A 14,382-nucleotide genomic window follows, 5' to 3' on the forward strand; every position below is an offset into this window, starting at 1 on the left:
AAAGAAAAAGGAAAAGAAAAAAAAGGCAATAATGACAAAGAAATAAGTACGAAACTAGTGAAGAAAAATTTTTGTTATATATTAAAAAAAAACAAACAACCAAAACAAAGCAAAACAAAAACAAAAAGAAAAAGAAAAACCGAAGAAATAATAAAAAAAAAAAAAAGCAGGCAGCAGCTCCCTCTGGTGGATAGGCTTGGTTTGATGGGGTAAGTCTTGGAGTCTGCTCTCAGAGGCTCCGCCCCTGCCTGAGGCAAAATGAGCAGCAGGAGGTGAAGTGTGCACCTTCACAGACTCAATTGCGGAGTCCCCACCCCCAGTCTGGATCGCGGTTGCAATGGGGAAAGGAAAAAAAACAAAAAGCAAAAAACCGAGTCTCTCTTAGTTTCCGATAGCCCAGCTCAAGAAGCTGTGTGCTCCTGGAAATGTGCTGGGAGCTCCTACATTCTAAGCGCGCGCCCAGGCCTCCACCCACCACCGACTCTTTGTTGAGGGTCCCGTCAGTGCACGCCTTGTTTCTTCCCTGTGGGGACCCGGAATTTGCGCAGTCCGTGCAGGGGCCTGGGTGTGCCGTGGAAATGTGGTCTGTGGTCCCGTTCCCAAAACCAAGTTCGAATTGTTCGGGTTGCTTCCGCTGTGGCGCGCGCCTCTCCAGAGCAGCTGCTTCTCACAGCCACAGGCGCCTCTGATTCCCCGCTGAGATGGCTTAGGGCTGGAGGCTATTCCTTCTCTTGCGCCCACTGCCCAGCAGTTATCTATGGAGTGGGTTTCTGTCTCCAAGGGCAGCTAAGCATTCTATACCTCTTCCCCAGAGACAGTTCTATGAGAGCGTTCCGACTCTGTCTCTTCCCTTTGTCTCCCGGGCGCCCCGCACTTGCCCCACGTTGGACTGGGGATCTTACCTCCCCTGCCCGTCTGGGCTGGCCCGTCCTCGGCTCTCCCCCGTTCGCCCCCACTCACTCAGGTATCTTTGAGGTTCTATTCCCTCTGGAGTCCGTATTTTCTCCTTCTGCTCTCTCAGTTGAACGTAATATCCTTCTCAGTTCGAAAAACGGTGCGGAGGGAGTTTACAGAGCTCCCTTCCTCTCCGCCATCTTGGCTCCACCCGTCCACATTATTGTTTTAATCTCTCTCTCTCTTTGATTAGAAGTTGAATGGAAAAATTTATTCCCTAATCAATTTGGATTGGTGATTCTATTTATGTTTACAAAGAAAAGGGGCATTAATCATCAACTGTATGTTTTCAACCAGATTCATTTTGAGTATAACCTCATTTACTTTATAAAATAACTTCCAAATTTTCAACCATTTGACCATTTTTCTTGTTTTCAAGTTGTTGTGAATTCTTACCTTTTGATATACATTTAAATGCATTTTAATTGGAAATGAGAACAAGGACCAATATGATATGTAAACCTGATGTCATATTACCCCAGAAAATTGAAAGTTATTTTTATTATCAGTCCACTATATCATTTATGATTGTTCAAATCTTGAGTTTCCAAAATATAAGGAAGGACTTCAAAGGAATCTAATAACAAACATACATTTTCCCTAGGTAGAGTTCTTTACCAATTCTTCTATCTCAATTTTATACATTTTCTGAAAGATTGAAATTTAAGACCTATCAATTTATACATTTATATTTGCTATCAATCAGTTGATGTCATATACATCCATATGTCTTAGTACATTTTATAAGTCTGTCAAAACAGGACTTCTTCAGGAATCCATGCTATGGAGATTGGATCATGGCATTAATAATTCAGAACCTCCAATAATAGAAGAGGGGAGAGGACTGTGAATTAGAAAAGTTAGAGAAGTCCTTTAAGGAGACGAAATGCTTACATTTGCTCTCAGAAAATTATGGACAGACTTTCACAAAGCAATAAAGATGGGTTCCATCTAGTAGCATATGCATGAATATTTTTCCTAATTTGGTGATGAGGATGAGAATGGTGAAAATGAGTTGTTGCCATAAAAAGAAAGAGATAATGGTATATTCTCTCTACAAAATCCTCATGAATGACAATTGCACATGGTTTACAGTACAGACTAGGTTTACTTTCCCAAACGTCTGGTTATTTGACCTCCCATTAATTATTAAATAACACGCATTTTCCTCATCAATAAGAAATGTCCCTATGAAGAAACAAAAAGCTTGTCTTACTGATATTTATCAAATCCATACAAGAAAAAAGAAGATCCAGTAAAACAGATCAGTGAAACATATATTCTACACTATAAAGGACATCAATTTCTGTAAGACTTAAATTAAGATGGTCGCTTTAGTAGTCATTTAGAGATATGTAAAAAAATGATAGAATTTCTTCTGAGAAGAAGTTGTCTGTTGATGCATTATTAAGAAGAGAAGGGCAATAATGCTTTGGAATGACTCATGATGAAACTACTAACCGGCCTGAAAACACCACTTAAGGTTAGACACCAACTGTAATGTCTATGTTGATCAAGGCAACCACACCAAGTGGTGATAAAATTGTGCCTCCAGTGACGAATGTATACTGTGTTTGGAGGACTCTTTTGTAGATATTCCTTGCAAGTTAAACTTTTCTGAACAAGTGTGAGTATTGTTTTTTCCTGGTTAGAAATGATAACGATATGTAGTGAATGACTATACTACCAGAATTTCCAACATAATATTTAAATTGAGAAACTTCAATTACGTTTAAGCTGATTAACTTCCTTAAATAAATATATTGCTTCCCTCTCCCTGTCTGAAGTTTTATACATGTAAATATTTGTCTGTTTAACGTAAAATGTTTTATTCCCTCTTCATGGAGAACCACTTCTGAATCCTGCCTCGGATCTGTTGGGTCTTCACACTGTAGATGATGGGGTTCATCAGGGGTGGGAAGATGATGTAGATGTTGCCCATGAGGACATGGACCACAGGAGAGAGGTGCTTTCCAAAGCGGTGCACCATGGTGAGACCAATAATTGGGATATAGAAAACCAGAACAGCACAGATGTGGGAGACACAGGTCTGCAAGGACTTGAGCTGCTCCTCCCGGGATGCAATAGCCAAGACAGAATACAGGATCAGAATGTAGGATACAATAATTAACACAGAATCAAACAAAAGGATACAAATCACCAGAGCCAAGGCATAGAAACTGTTGAAGTGGATGTCAGAACATACGAGTCTCAGTAGGTCTTGGTGGAGGCAGAAAGAGTGAGAAAGGATGTGGGAACGGCAATAGCGAAAAAACTTTAGGCGGATTATGGGAGCAATGATGAACAGAAAACTCCTAACGAGAATTCCCAGTCCAATTTTCATGATCCTGGCACTTGTTAGTATGGATGTGTATCTCAGAGGATTACAGATTGCTGTAAAGTGATCAAAAGCCATGGCAAGAAGGACTCCAGACTCTGTGAGGGACAGACCATGGATGAAGTAAGTTTGGGCAATGCAGGCATCCAGGCTGACTTCCTGGCTTAGGCCCCACAGAACCCCCAGCACCGTGTGCACTGTGGACAGGTCAGTGAGGGCCAGCATGGCCAGGAAGTAGAACATGGGTTCATGTAGGCTTGGCTCCGTCCAGATCACATGCAGCACCAGGCAATTCCCTGAGAGTACCATAGCATAGATACAGGAGAAAGGAATGGAAATCCAGGGATATTCTCGTTCCAAGCCAGGAAAGCCTGCTAGGAGAAAGGTTGAGGAATTGGTGTCATAAGCAGGGAAAGCAGGCATGGATAATTTGAGGTATTTTCTCTATGAGCCAGCACTTGTGTCCATTCAGTAGATAACTTTCACACCGCCTGTTTTCTCATACAGGACCAATCTGAGCAAAAGTTGTATATGTATAGAATACAGAATTCATTCAATTAAAAAGTCACATTTACTATTTTTCACATCTGTTATCCAAATATATCTTCACATTTAAGAAGGTTGTTCTATTTCTACTTAGTAAAACATTGAGGGTAGACAAAGGTAAAAGTGATCTTAAATAAATTTTCTCTCTCCCCAAGCAACTAGAGATTATGATAAATTTTGACTTCCTACATATATATTAATCTTTCAGAGTATTTGTGAAAAGTAGTTACCCTTCATCTTCAGCGTGTGATTCAGTCTTTCTCCTCATACAACCTGTGATTCACTCTATCTCTTCTATCTGGAAATCCCTGTTCAAGTCTTAACTCACTTGCCAAAATTCAGATATATTTGTTTCTCTGCCCCCAAGAAAGTGGTTGTATCTTTGTAAGTTCTTGCATCAAGAGAGAGCTAGAGGGCTGTGATGTACATCATCAGGAAGGAGATTGGTATAAATAGACACCATGTTCCTAGAGATATTCTGTTCACCTTTCAAAGAGAATGATCAAAACATCTATCTTCTGACTGCAATCTGGAATTCTCCATGGAGAGTGCATTTGCTTTATTTAATGAACACATATTTATTTGATGTGCTGGACTGTTCAGATACTGTTTTAGGAATTAAAAAATCAAGGGGACTAATATAACACTGTACATTAGTTATACTTAAAAAATATGTAATATCACACAAATCCTAAGCAGCAGGTGCGATTATGAGCCATGCTTTATAGATGAATAAGTCAAATTCAGGAGTGATTAAACAGCTTGGTAAAGACACACAGTAAGTGAAGATTTCAACCCTTGCAAATCAACTCCAAGGCTGATGCTCTTAACTGTTCTGCTTCAGTTTCACTGCAATCAACTTGTTCTTCCTATTGCTTCTATGGCGTGAGGTTTAAAGACTTTGGAGGTTCTCTCTAATCTTTAAAATGTTATTAAAAATATCTCATTTATCAGTTCTATTTGCTTCTCACAAGATCATCAGTGAGCCTAAGATCCTCTTTCACATTTGCTTTCTTCATAGACCAGCCTTTCAACTCTCATCACATACCACAGAGTGGACACTCTCTGTTTCTTGTATTGCTCCAGAGACTTTTCACTGTTGGTGAGCAACTGCTTTCTGTCAGTAACAAACTTTCTCAATTAATCTCTCCCCTTACCACAGCTTCATTGAGATATAATTCACTTAGAACATTGTGTAAGTTTGAGGTATATAACATGTTGGTTTGATACATTTACATATGGCAAAATGACTACCACCAGAACATCACCTAACACCTCTGTCCTGTCACGTAATTACCATTGTTGTTTCTTGTGGTGAGAACATTTCAGGTCTGTTCTCTTAGCAACCTTCACATATATGATCCAGTGCCATTAGCTGTAATCATCATGCTACACATTGGATCCCCAGAAATTGTGGATTTTATAACTGGAAGTTTTTATACCTCAACTAATAGCTCTCCAGTTGTCTTACCCACCAGCCCCTGGGAACAACCACTCTACTTCGTTTCTGACCTCAGCTTCATTAGATTCCACATATAAGGTGTATTGTGCAGTATCTGTCTTTTTCTGTCTGACTTATTCCACTTAGTATTATGTTCTGAAGTTTTATCTAAGTTGTTACAATGGCAGGATTTCCTTCTTTCTCATGGCTTAATAATAGTTTATTATACATTAATATTTATTTATTATAATATTATTTATATTAAATATATATTCAATACATATATCATGTCTTGCATCTTCATTCATCTGTAGACACACTGGTTATTTCCACCTTGTGGATCATGCTGTGATAGACATGGGGGTGCAGATATAACTACTCAGTTAAATTTATTCCTAAGTATTTTATTGTTTTTATGCTATTGTAAATGGATTGCCTTCCTCCCTTCTTTCTCAAATGTTTTGTTGTTAGTGTATAGAAATGCAACTATTTTCTGTATGTTGATTTATATCCTGCAACTGTACTGAATTTATTGATTAATTCTAGCAGTACTTTTTTGTTTTGCTTTGTTTTTGTTTTTTGAGGTTTTTTTGGTGGAATCTTCAGGATTTTCTCTATATGAGATCATATCTGTAAACAGAGACAATTTTATTTCTTCTTTTTTATTTGCATGTCTTTTTTTTTCTTGCCTGACTGCTCTCTCTAGGATTCTCAATTATGTAGAATAAAACTGGGGAGCATTGGCACACTTGTCTAATTCTTGATCTTTGACAAAAAAACTCAGCCTTTCACCATTGAAACATTATTGACCATGGGTTGGTCATAAATGGCCCTTGTTATGTTGAAGTATGTTTCTTCAATACTCAATTTCTTGAGAGTGTCTACCATACAAGGATAATGTACTTTGTTACATGATTTTTCCTACATCTATGGAGATGATCATATGATTTTATATTCTATTCTACTAATGTGGTATATTACATTTATTTATCTAAATGTAATTGATTTGTATAGGTTGGCTCCTCCCTACATCCCAGAGTTAAATCCCACTCAATCATGATGTATGTTCCTTTTAATATACTGTTGTGTGTCCTTTGTGTTTAGGGTGCTCATATATCCCCAAGAATTTTACATCTGTATTCACCAGGAATATTGGTCTATAACTTTTTTTTCTTGTAGTGTCCATATCTGGCTTTTGGTATTAGGGTGATGTTGGCCTTGTAAAAATGAGTTTGAGAGCATTTCTTCCTCTGCAGTTGTTTGAAAGAGTTTGAGAAGGATTGACATGATTTCTTCTTTAAATATTTAGTGGGATTTATTAGTGAAACCATTTGATCCTGGGCTTCTCTGGTGTGGAATTGTTTGGATTACTGATTACATTTTCTTACTCATTATTAGTTTGTTCAAATTTTCTCTTTCTTCCTGATTCAATGTTAGCACATTTTAAGTTTTTAGGAACTTGTCCATTTCTTCTAGATTATCCAGTTTGTTGTTTCTATAATATTAGCTGTAATGTCTCTTCCCTCTTTTCTAATTGTATTTATGTGAATCTTCTCTCCTTTTTGCATAGTCTAGCTAAAGTTTTGTAAATTCTGTTTATCTTTAAAAAAAACAGCTCTTAGTTCTATTGATCATTTCTGCTTTTTAAATCTTCATTTATTTCTGGTATGATCCTTGTTCTTTCTTTCTTTTTGCCAACTTTGGGCTTAGTTTATTCTATTTCCAATTCTTTGAGATGAAAAGTGAGAGTTTTATTGGAAATATTTCCTGTTTCTTAATGGTGGCATTTATGGCTATAGACTTGCCTCTTAGAACTGCTTCTGAATCATTGTATAGGTTTTATTTTAATTTTTTAATGTTTATTTATTCATTTCGACAGGGAGAAAGAGAGAGAGGCCGAGAGAGAGGTAGAGAGAGAGAGAACACAAGAAGGGAAGCAGCACAGAGAGAGGTAAAGAGAATCCTAAGGAGGCCCAGCACTGTTAGCACTGTCAGCATGGAACCAGACTCAAGGCTAAATCCTATGAACTCCTAGATCATGACCAGAGCCGAAATCAAAAGTTTATGGCCCAACTGAATGAGCCACCCAGATGCCCCCTAGTGACCCTATTTTATTTCATTTTATTTTTAAAATACTTTTAAATATTTATTTACTTTTGAGAGGGGAGGAGAGAGAGAAAGAGAGATCACAAGTGGGGGAGGGACAGAGAGAGAGGGAGACAGAATCTGAAGCAGGTTCCAGGCTCTGAGCTGTCAGCACAGAGTCTGAGATGGGGCTTGAACCCACAAACTATGAGATCATGACCTGAACTGAAGTCAGATGTTTAACCAATTGAGCCACCCAGGTGCCCCTATTGTCCCCATTTTAGATGAGAAAACTGATATAAGATTAAGTATCTTGCCCAAGGACACAGTACTCACAAGGCTGGAGAAGGGTTTTCAATACAGAAAGTCTGGCTTTGTAAGCACATTCTTTATCTCTGTAATCTACAGCCTATGAAAATATATGATCCTTAAGTAATTCTAGAAATTAAATTAGGTAATAGAAGTACTCTAATTCAGAGAATTGAATAATGCTAAGATTCCTAGTACATAGCTAATGCTAAAAAAACAAATGCTCAGTAATATTTTGTTATGAAAATAAAGACTCCAAATTCAAGCAGTTTATAAAGATATCAACTTTATACAAATCTATTATGACTTATAAACAATGTTTTATTTGTTAGCACCCAAACTCTTTGAATCCTGATGGCATGAGTTCAAATAAAAAGAGAAAAGTTATAGCTGAAATGAAGGGAAATGAAATGAATAACAGTAGCCTGTTTTATATAGGATATATCTGCTGCCCTTCAAAAAAACATGTAAAAATCAGTTAGAAAGGAAGAAAACTACTCCATGTTTCTGGATCTCTCTATCCAATGCTCATTTCCAAATCTCCCTACATAAAGGAATTATTTTTATAAACTTGCACTTGTAAGAATATTCAAGATTTAGTGGAGTGGAGCATCCGCTCTACACTTACTTCCCATGGGTTTTCTCTCATTCCCCCAAAGGAGCAGGGCCCCTATATGTTGCAGCACCCATTCTCAGAACCTCCAGGGTTCAGGATTTACTCCAGTGACTCCCAGACCTGCATAAATCTTGCTTCTTCTGAAATTTCCATGCCACTGTGACAAAAGAGAAAAGAACGAGATCCATTTTCAAGATTGGCAAGACCATCTCCGCTGTGAGTGACAGTTTTTCTTTATTAAGTCCATGAAATGTACATGTAGGAATGGACAACATGACTGAGAAATGACTTCTATAAATGACTGAGTGTTTTATGTAATAAGCAGAGGATAATCTTACACCCTATAGCAGTGAGTTGCAATTTATTGCACCAGGTTTTAAAGGCAAACACTTGAATGTATTTTCCTTTTTTATTTGGTATACTTAAACTGCATTATAATACCATCACAAGCCAACATTTTATTTATTATTTGTAGTATGAAGCTCTGAGGTAGAAAGTGACAGATTATGGACATGGACACAGATTCCTCTATTGGGGCCAGTGATCTAATAACAAGGTTTCATATGTAAGCATACATATGCCTGTCTCCGTTTCAGATCAAATGCAGCTCCTGAAAAAATACAAGCATTGATCTTATATATAATGAACTGTTGTGCTAAATTTGATCTTTTCTTCAAACTTTATTTTAAAGCAATGGAAAACACATATGATTCTTAATAAGCTGTTAAATATACACACATATATATATATTTTTCCTGAGAAGTATCTATCTTTATAGATCCATGTCTGTTCAACCTGATTCCAAAATCAGTAACTTCACCTTTCTCCTTACGGGTTTCCCTGGCCTGGAACGGCAATATCCCTGGATTTCCATTCCTTTCTCCTGTATCTATGCTATGGTACTCTCAGGGAATTGCCTGGTGCTGCATGTGATCTGGACGGAGCCAAGCCTACATGAACCCATGTTCTACTTCCTGGCCATGCTGGCCCTCACTGACCTGTGCATGGGACTGTCCACAGTACACACAGTGCTGGGGACCCTGTGGGGGATCAGCCAAGAGATTGGTCTGGATGCCTGCATTGCTCAAACCTTCTTTGTTCACGGTCTATCATGCATGGAGTCTGGAGTCCTTCTTGCCATGGCCTTTGATCGCTTTACAGCCATCTGCAATCCTCTGAGATACACTTCCATCCTCACCAATATGAGAATCATCAACATTGGCGTGGCCATTTTAGGGAGGAGTTTCCTATTCATTACTGCTCCCATTGTTCGCCTAAAGTTCTTTGATTACTGCCATCCGCATATCCTCTCCCATTCCTTCTGCCTGCACCAAGACTTACTTCGGCTCGCCTGCTCTGACATCCACTTCAACAGCTTCTATGCATTAGCTCTGGTGATCTGCACACTGTTTTTGGATTCAGTGCTCATTCTTGTCTCCTACATTTTGATCCTGCATTCAGTCTTGGCTATTGCATCCCGGGAGGAGCGGCTCAAGTCCTTGCAGACCTGTGTCTCCCACATCTGTGCTGTTCTGGTTTTCTATATCCCAATTATTGGTCTCACCATGGTGCACCGCTTTGGAAAGCACCTCTCTCCTGTGGTCCATGTCCTCATGGGCAACATTTATATCCTTTTCCCACCCTTGATGAACCCTATCATCTACAGTGTCAAAACCCAACAAATACGTAGCAGGATCCAGAGATGGTTCACCAAACAGAACTGAGTGCTAGAAGTTAGTGTGTTCTAAGAAAGGGAAGCTAGTATTTGCAAGAAAGACTAATAATGATTTATAGCAGAAATAATAAATGTATATGTAATATTTAACATACTAAAGGCATATTTATAGTCATTTCTTAATTTAGTTTTCCAAAGCCAGAGAAATAAGCATAGAAAGTATTATTGATCTCATTCTCTAATTTTAAAATTAAGTATAATGTTATACACAGTGAACTCGTTCCATAGTGTGTGGGTGATCACTTACTTAGGTAATTACTAAGTTTAGAGTACCATCTGTGCTTTTTGAATTCTAATTCATGATGTGGTTTCATTTTTTATATAACTGGTATATCTGTACATTTACTTGTATGGGATAAGTAGCCTTTACATATTTTTACCATGTGTCACAAATTGACTCTGTTGAGTTTGTTGAGAAAAAAAATTCTACTCTATCTTCCAAGACTCTTTTAAACTAGTTTAATAATTATATTGGCATGAGACAGATCAACAGGAGAAAAAACATAATTGAAATAATGCACACAGAGGTCCATAGTAAAATTAAGACCAGAGAAAATGACCAACGCATGAAGTTTCTATACATTTTGGACAAAGAAACACGTATCTATGAGGAATTGACAGGACAAAGAAAACTTATGCTCAGGAGCTTCCATTAGTTAAGAATTCTAAATGTGGACTAGAGTTGGAGCTGGTGTAATAAATTAGTAAAAGTTACAAGATTTATTTATATAGGCTACTTTGGCCCTGAATTCCCTGTCTCTGATGATAAGGATGTCTCTTTACCTCTAGATGCAGAGAAGGTACCTTTCATTTGGGAGATGTGCATCCTGCTTTCTGGAGACAAAGAGTCAGTATTCTTGCACTGGCTGTTTCTTAAATCAGTTTAATTCAACATAATCTTTATGGCCTTGTGGCATACTTCGGGACAGCCTTCCCTAGGTCCCCACAAGGTCATTCACACTTCTTCTGTATATGTTTAAGCAAAACTGTCTGGAAAACCCATTCTGTCTCACCTAATAGAATGCAGGATGGGTAGATCACACAGCTTAATGCAAAAGCTTTGGTGAACAGTGACTGAATCAGCTATTACATCTCTACATAGACTACCATGTACCCCTAAATCTATACAGTTTACACCACTCATGAGAGTTGTCCACTGACTTTAATCTTGGTATCAGTGAACATGAAAATTTAAAGACAGTTAGATCAAGGTCTTTATCTTTAAGGTAGGATGCTAAGGCACATACATATTAGGTAAAACATCAGTACTTAAACTGGGGATAGAGGGGCACCTGGTTAGCTTTTTGGGTTGAGCATCCAAAGCTGGCTCATGACATGGTCTCAACACTCATGGGTTCAGACGCCATGTAGGGTTCTGTACTGGGAGCCTGATTCAGATTCTTTGTCTCCTCTCTCTGCCCCTCCTCTTTCTCTCTCTCTCTGTCTCTGTCTCTCTCTCAAAATAAATATAATTACAAAATTTTAAGATAAAAATTAAAAAAAACTGGGGATAGAATTGTGTTTTTGAGAATCTTTTGAATGTATATTCCATTTCTAAGTCTCATCCTCTTTCATAGATAAAATTAGGAAATTCAACTCAACCATAAAATGAGGGTATTATTTATTTTTTGTTTCTTGCTTTTTAAAAAACATTGACCTCCTCCCAAGTTAAAAATAAAAAGTAAAAAAATAACATAGTATCAGTCTCAAGATTTTTTTTAAATTTAAGTATTGTCACCTCATCACACCTGTATCGAGCCATGATTGGGGCAGCCAAGTAATCAGCAGATACTAATTACAGTTAGGCTGCAGAGATGGGAGGGATGTGCATGTTGTTGCACGTTTATAACCTTCAGTTATTTGAAGTTTCATCATCGATATTCTGACAAACAGGGAAAATTCAATTTTGAAAACTAATGTTTGGTTTGTTACTTTTAATTTTTCTTTTAGTGTTTTATTAGAAAATTAATATGCTTTTCAGATTAAAAGATATCACATTTATGTTTGTTACTCTTGCCTTTCAGAACTGTTGCTGTGCAAAGCCCATATATCCCTATATCTCAGTCTACCTAAACAGTTCTGCCCATAACAGACTACTTTACCCTGATGCTCCTCTGTTGAGTTCTCTGTGACAGTACTTCTGTATTTCAGAATGCCTGCCTCTCCCATCAGTCCTACTTCTCTTTGTGTGGCTCATTTCTAAACGAAACTCCTTTGCCCATCATTGGTAATTGACCTGTTCTAGTTATAGTGGAAAATAAAATACTTCATTTCTCCTTTTGGTTAGGGGAATTTGAGAAAAAGGATGGAAAAGAAACTTCACATTATTATATTATATATCATTGATATTATAATATTGATTGGTGAAAATATAAGTGATCCTTAGTATATATGCATTAAGGTTTACATTAAACAAAATTTGGGGGTATGCCTAGGTGGCTTAGTCAGTTAAGCGTCTTTGATTCAGGTCATGATCCTCCAATTCAAGAGTTTGAGCCCCACATCAAGTTCTCCGTTGTCAGCTCAGAGCCCACACTGGAATCCTCTGTCTCCTTCTCTCTGTCCCTCCCCCCAAAAATAAAAAAAAAAAAACACTAAGATATTTTATGGATATTAGAAGTCAGATTTTGGAGTAAGAATAACTATTTGTGTTGTCCAAGGGCAATAATATTATCTCCACTTGATACCACAGTTAAATGGGTTTGGTAAACTTTACATTTTGCCTAAGTTGAGCTTTTATTTTCCCCCATGAATATTTCTAAGAAAAGAAGTTTGCCTGTGAGTTCAATGTTAATAAAATTTCAATGTCTTCACTCTAAAAACTGAGCAAAAGATACAATAGACTTAAATAAGCCCAAGTGAATACCAGTGAAAAGGAAAAAGTTTCAGTAAGTGTTCCATATGGCCAGAGTTTAAATTCTGTGCTTACATATTTAGACTTTATTTTAATTAAATTGCACCTAGAGTGATAACAGAATTAGAAGTTAGCTATTAATTCATTAAATATGTGTATGTGGATATACATCAACATATGTATATTTGTATTTATATATACATGTGCATTATTCAGTTGATCCTTATTATGTATAGATTCTGTGTTTGTGAATCCACCTACTTGTTCAAATATATTTGAAACCCCAGAACTAATGCCCCCAGTGTTGTCACCATCAGTGGACATGTGGATGGCAGCAAAAACTTTGAGCTCCCTAAAACACCTGTTCCCAGTTGAGGTTGGACATGGTGAAGCTCTGCCTTCTTGTTTCATCTCTAATACAAATAAATGAGTATCTGTTTCTGTGGTCTATTTACTACTCTGTTTTCCTCTTTTTTGTTGTTGGTGACAGTGATGGTTGATATGATCCCCGACCATCATGCTGAAGTGTGTCTAATCCCAAGGCTGTGATCCATTTTACAGAGGTAATAAATGTATCAGATAGGCTCCCTTTAGGTAGGAGTTATAGCTTCATTGCCTGTGAGTTCAATGTTAATGAATCAAAAATACTGAATATCCAGAAAAAGGAAGAGGATGTTTACCAACCTGTGTACGAGGCTGCTCCTCCAATTGCTAAAGTAACATCTGGAGTGGGTGATGAAACTATGGAGACAATGGAAACTTGACTAAATTTGTGAATTCATGAGACTATGATCAATTAAGCAAAATGTAGTGGGCTGCACTGTTGCAAGTGTGAAATCGAAAGTAATCTACAAACACATTATCCAAGGCCAGGAAAGTGTGAAACCCCTCTCAGTTAGTGTTTTTTACAGGGAAATACTGCATGAAATGCATTATTTGTAAGAAATATATATATTGAATGTGTTTGATATATATTAAAATGTGTCTTTAAATAAAAACACACACACAGGTTATGTATTAAATGGTCATTGAAAATGTGATCAGATTCTCAAAGCAACTTAAGGCTATATTACTCCTAAAGAGAGATGGTTCAGAACACAGTGACTTCATAGAACATACCTGCAGCAAATAATAAAAATAGACTGTAGACATATTTATACTGTAATTGTATATTTATTAATATATGCAACAAAATTGCTTACACAACTATGAAAATACATATATGCACACAAATGTTTATTACATTATTAATATGTTCCAAAATTATTTATTTAGAGAAAAAAATTAATTGAATTGTAGCATTTCTACAGTATTCAATGTCATTGGCATTTTAAAAATTAAAAAAGTCCAAAAGTTGTGATTTAAAAGTTACCTACATTATTCAATAACTTATACACTATGCAGAAAAATATTCATGATATAATCTAATTTTTATTTAAAATAATTCTACATGCATTCAAGTATAAAAAACATGATATCACACTTACTAATTAACACTAATAAG

The 14,382-nt window shown here is 37.0% G+C and overlaps 2 protein-coding genes across 2 annotated transcripts; one reads left to right on the forward strand and one right to left on the reverse strand.

Annotated features, from left to right (window-relative positions):
* Window positions 1-2,782: 2,782 nt before the first annotated feature.
* Window positions 2,783-3,715, reverse strand: LOC115272570 (olfactory receptor 51V1-like). Its single transcript, XM_029915606.1, has one exon. The coding sequence runs from the start codon at window positions 3,713-3,715 to the stop codon at window positions 2,783-2,785; it is 933 nt and encodes a 310-aa protein (XP_029771466.1).
* A 5,356-nt stretch (window positions 3,716-9,071) lies between these two features.
* Window positions 9,072-10,013, forward strand: LOC115307061 (olfactory receptor 51V1-like). Its single transcript, XM_029957708.1, has one exon. It carries the CDS (start codon window positions 9,072-9,074, stop codon window positions 10,011-10,013), a length of 942 nt encoding a protein of 313 aa, XP_029813568.1.
* Window positions 10,014-14,382: the final 4,369 nt, after the last annotated feature.

The sequence above is a fragment of the Suricata suricatta genome, chromosome 11 (genome assembly GCF_006229205.1).
Source record: "Suricata suricatta isolate VVHF042 chromosome 11, meerkat_22Aug2017_6uvM2_HiC, whole genome shotgun sequence".
Classification (NCBI taxonomy): domain Eukaryota; kingdom Metazoa; phylum Chordata; class Mammalia; order Carnivora; family Herpestidae; genus Suricata; species Suricata suricatta.

What these genes read in the sequence shown, in the direction of transcription:
- LOC115272570 (XM_029915606.1), bottom strand. Translation starts at nt 3,715, where the DNA reads ATGCCTGCTTTCCCTGCTTATGACACCAATTCCTCAACCTTTCTCCTA.
- LOC115307061 (XM_029957708.1), top strand. Translation starts at nt 9,072, where the DNA reads ATGTCTGTTCAACCTGATTCCAAAATCAGTAACTTCACCTTTCTCCTT.